Below are 5,159 nucleotides of genomic sequence, written 5' to 3'. Positions count from 1 at the left end.
TTAAAATGTCAATGATGCCATTGTTTAGGATTTTAATTAATATTTATAGATAAACATTAAACAGTAAGATCACTTATATTATTTAGGTTCAATAATAAATAAAGATGACAAACTTTGTTACGATCCAACTTAGAATTAGTGTTAGATATACGAAGTGAATGAGCTCATATGAAGTGTTATGTGAGTGAGGTGTATCAATCAAATTAAATTGTTTTTTAAGAGAACAATAAGAGAAATCATGATATGGTGTTCTAAGAGGCTAGTTGCCTTGCCTCTGCTAGTCAGGTTTACAGGTCCAAAAGGCTGAAACCTCGTCATAAAAATATGAGAGTAACCATATATATTCTGAGGTTGAATGTTTTGTGATAATGATCATGTTCATAAAGTGTAAATACATTATGCAAATGTTGAAATAGATGAATGGAAAAGTCCAAATTAGAATAAGTAAATAAGAAAATTTAGCTATAATTCTAATAATGGACCAAATAAAAAAAATAAAGATTTTTTTTTTTTCTTATTCATTTGAGGCTCTTGTACAAATGTACTAGAAAATCCACAAGAATGTCTTCCCATCCTAATCCTAATTAACTTTAATGTTCTAGCTCGAACATTATTTTCCTTTGATATTTTCCTAAAATTAATAAGAGAGTCTTTGACATTGCTTAAGCGTCTTAAAAAAATACAATGATTAAGAAATATTTAAAAAAAAAAAAAAATTAAATAGATTGATCAATTTTATTAAAATGACATAGAAGGAGATAATAAAATTCAAACAAATAGATTGATCAATTTTACAATTATAATTTCCGTTTGATTTGTACATTATATATCAAATTTACAAATATAGAAATCAATCAAAATAATTGCATGAGCAGATTGGTTCCAATTTACTATCTAATTAACCATCAAATAATACAGCAGGCTATTAAAAATACCCCAAAATGCTTATTTACAAGGTGTATTTAATGCATTTTAACCTGTGCCCTAAGACTCATTTTCCAACATAATATTATATATAAAAAATAAAAAATACTACGGTGGTAGCCGTTGGAAACATATGATACTAATCCTACGGCTAATGACTACAATGAGACCAAGACAGGTTCTAGAGCCCATCCCCACCAATAAATAAACCCATTTTTATTCTTAATTTTATTCTGCCTTCTTTAATTTACACAAAATACAAGACGAAGAGAGAGAAATAAAACTAGAAAAATAAAAATTTAATAAGTTTTCGAAAATTCTTCTATTTGTAGCGCACGATACGCACACCGTTGATTATAACATTCCTCAGTGGAAACAATCTTATCATGCGCCTTCACACCATGTCGCAGCCCTTAAACTGCACCTACGACGCTCCTCTTCTTCCAACTCAGTAAACCCTCTTCAAAAACCACCGAAGATTCTGGTAACTCACCCAAATCGGCAAACAAAGACTCGTCTTCTTCTCCCATTGGGAACAGCATCGCCACGTCAGCATCTTCATGACTACTTCCCTCACAAATTGGGCTCTCGAGTACTGTAGGAGAGGTGGATGCCACGTCGGATAACCAGCCGAAATCATCGGTTCTGATCAAAGACTCGTCACCCAGATCGCTGAATTTGTTGTCCAGTTCGATCTCGCGTTGGTTCAGAAAAGCCGCTGATTCTTTTGGCCGGAATTTGTTGTTGTCGTTGGTGGTGGTGGTTAAATTAGGGTTTTTGGAAGCCGGCCAAGGGTGATTGTGCTCACAAGCGTACGTTATCACGAGCATGGTGGGGTCCACTCTACTTCTCTCAACTTGTTTTCTTGCTGGGCAACCCTTTGAACTACTACATCGATAATACCCTCTGCAAATAATTAAAAAATAATGATTCGACAGATAAATAAGATATATGTATATAACGTTGTCTAATATTTATGCCTAGGCGTATTTTAGCAAGATCATGTTCTAGCTAAAATGCACCGGAGCTCGAAGGGTTAACAGGAATTACAGGATCATGAGATCTGTGCCTTTGTGTTTAAGGTGGCGGGAAACAGATGATCGCTTTAATGATTTGTTAGCAACGGTCACTATGTGCAAGTTAGTGCAATCTGTAGTATTCTGCTAAAATGAACCAATAAGTTACCTGGGATATGGAGATCCTTTGATGGGCTTCTGTCCGTACTTTCTCCAAGCCCATGAATCGGACGGGGGAGCTGCTCCCTCACCCTTAACCCTAGATCCATCAACGTCCCCGATTGGTATGGAGACCACTCTCTTCTGTACAGCGCGTCTACTGGATCAAAATCCACAAAACAGTAACTTATTTTCTCATCGAAATCTTACATAATTCCCACGAAAAACTTTTGTGTTTGATTGTTTAAAGTTTATAAACATTAATGAAGGACTAACCTTTTCTTAGGAGACGATGTGAGAGTCATCTTTCCTTTGTTAATAACGCTTGAAAATGGTGGAGAATTTTCCTGCAAAATTCTTGAATCTTCTTGATCTCTGATAAAAGGGTTGTTGAATCTACTGTTCATGTTGAATCAAAGAAGAGATGGATCAGTTGGCGCCGTTGATTGTCTGATGATGGTTCTTGAGTTTTTTGGACATTTAAGGATGAGAGAGAGAGAGAGAGAGTTGGGGTTGGTGGATATAGGAGGAGAAAAAATGGGTTAATGGGAAAGGTTTTAATATGTGTTGTCATGTTGACAGATGTGCAATTGTATAGTTTATACATTATAGAGAACTTGCAATCAAATTGCTAAAAACCTAAATCATATATCTTCTCAAATAAATATATTAGAAATGAAAGCGACTCCCTTCTTCGATTGAGGAGAGGGTCTTTGGTTTCACATGGTCTCTTCCTTTAATGAAGGAGAAACATAGGGTTGAATTTTTTTGATGATCTCATCACCATCGCTTTTATAATTTTATGTGTGATCAAATAAAACGAAACTTCCCTCATTACATAATTTTCTTATATTTTTTTCACATTCATTCATGTTCTCACGTATATGAATTGTTACCTAATTTCAAGGTGTGGGGTAAGTTGTAACTCATTTGAATATTTTGAATGCAAAGTAGACTTTTTAAAGGATACTAAAGATAATGATGAGAAAAGTACATATTTGACTTGGTAGACACAAAATTATAGAAAGATCTCAACATCTTAATAAATAACAAGAAGTATTTAAAACTCATAAATGGATCTTATACATCTAAATTAATCCCTCCAACTCAAAATGAGCCTTCCTTGGTCTAGGCTCTACTTTCCACGGATAAGATCATATATAATCTAAACATATCTAAGTAATTCATATCAAATTGACTCAAACTACATACCTAATAAAATGGGTCAAATTCATGATTCAATAACAAATCCACCAAAATAGATTGACATAAGAACTATATAGTGTAATCATGGACGCTCATACCCAAAAAGATGGATAGACGATGTTAGAGAATAAGATGCATTGTATTTAGGTGCATGAGAAACATTGTATCATTGCTAATATATCTCATCGTAAATGAAAGACTGTGATGGAGATATTTAGAATATCTCACTAATGATATTTTTAAATTAGAAACTATTGATAAATTAGAATATTTGATTAGGCTAGTTTTCATGTTTGATTGATGTAATATTTATAAATACTCTATTGGGGTTCATGTAATATCATCCAAGAATAAAATCATTCTATCAAAATTTTAATGGGATTAATTTGACAGTTAGATCAATTAACAAAAGTCCATCAAGTTAAGAATAGAAAAAATAATTTTCATGTTGTATTTATAAACACCAAACTCAAGTCAACTACGGGTGACCCCTGCATGGTTGGTTCATGGGTCATTTTTCTCACAGAACTTAGGTTCTCCAGCTCCAACGAACACAAGCTCTCAGATCACTTCTAGATGCATGATCACTTCTCTCAAAAAGAATTTGACTTCAGACTCCAAAGAATATCAAACTCACAAGTAATTCTCCAATGAGATGTCATAAAAAATCCTGATCACAAGCCTTTCTCTAGACGTAAAGAAACCTCCTTCTAGTTGATAATGTAAGAATTCTAAAGAAAAGAAAAGAAAAGAAAATTTACAACAACTATGGATGAATGAAGACTATGTTGGTCAACGCTTGTCTTTTCCACCGAAGCCACTAAAAAGAAAAGTATTACAAGACATTAGCCAAAGAAAGTAAATCTTCTTTCTTATTCGATAAAATCAAACACCTCTCATTCAGTTTAAATCACTTTGATTGATTTAATACTTCTGTAATTGACATTGTCACATTATCGAGTGAAATTACATTATTGGAAAGTTGTATTGTGCTAAAGTTATTCTTACCAAAATGTATTTGCGGAAGTTACTCAAAACATACGAGAGTATACCAAAGGCAGCTTAATTCATTGCCTTGGTTAATTTATTTGCTTCTACGTAAATTTAATGAGTTTTTTGGTTAATATATCTCCCTATAATAATGAGCAATAATCTAGTTAACACATTTAAGTTGACACCTCAACTTTTGATATAAAAAATTCTAGATCATGTACCCCTATCAGTGGCTCTTGAGTGTTTGATTCATCTCTCACTGTTGACATATAACCACCAATAGACTTTTCATAAGATCCCTTGTGAAAAAGTGCTGAATCTAAGATATACCAACGCTATAGATTAGTGGACTAGAAAGAAAGTACAGCAATTGTGGCATGTAGTAATTCTGCCGGTTAATATTATTTCTGTTTGTACAGCAGTTTTCTACTAAACGGATGCTATATCTATTCTATGATGTCGGTTTTTTGTAAAATTTGACGTTATATAATAATTATTATGTACAATATTTATTATTATTGACTTATCTTTGACAACGGAACATAAAAATCCACCGTTATTTCAAAGATATAACGTCAGTTATAAACCCACATTATAACCCTGCATTTAAGACGTCAGTCAATTCAACGTTAATTTTTTAACCGATGTTAGAGGCGATGTTAAAAGACATTGACATTGGTTATAAACCGAATTTAAAGACCTTATTCCTATTAGTGACTAAACACATAACTCAAAGGTGTACAAAATGGAAACTCCTATGCTCACTGGGTGAAAGGTTTAAGGGGGAAACTCAACTTGTGTTTTTTCTTTTATCAGTAAGCTGAAGCTATAAAGAGATCCACCCTGATAAATTAATAGAGG

The 5,159-nt window shown here is 33.1% G+C and overlaps 1 protein-coding gene across 2 annotated transcripts; it reads right to left on the bottom strand.

The window, feature by feature from the left end:
• Positions 1 to 895: 895 nt before the first annotated feature.
• Positions 896 to 2,709, bottom strand: LOC147392319 (putative WRKY transcription factor 65). 2 transcript variants are annotated; one of them, XM_086459319.1, is made up of 3 exons: positions 2,376 to 2,709; positions 2,110 to 2,256; positions 896 to 1,830 (listed from the first exon to the last, which is right to left on the bottom strand). In XM_086459319.1, exons 1-3 carry the CDS (start codon positions 2,504 to 2,506, stop codon positions 1,338 to 1,340), a joined length of 771 nt encoding a protein of 256 aa, XP_086315445.1. In that variant the 5' UTR covers positions 2,507 to 2,709; the 3' UTR covers positions 896 to 1,337. The 2 variants fall into 2 exon arrangements, with proteins under 2 accessions (XP_086315445.1, XP_086315444.1); XM_086459318.1 differs by having other exon boundaries at positions 901 to 1,830; positions 2,110 to 2,259; positions 2,376 to 2,705.
• Between the last annotated feature and the right edge of the window lie 2,450 nt (positions 2,710 to 5,159).

The sequence above is a fragment of the Akebia trifoliata genome, chromosome 11 (genome assembly GCF_017979445.1).
Source record: "Akebia trifoliata isolate Shusen 1 chromosome 11, ASM1797944v1, whole genome shotgun sequence".
Taxonomy (NCBI): Eukaryota; Viridiplantae; Streptophyta; class Magnoliopsida; order Ranunculales; family Lardizabalaceae; genus Akebia; species Akebia trifoliata.
The sequence above is the reverse complement of the archived record's forward strand: the minus strand, read 5'-3'. Positions and strand labels throughout refer to the sequence as shown.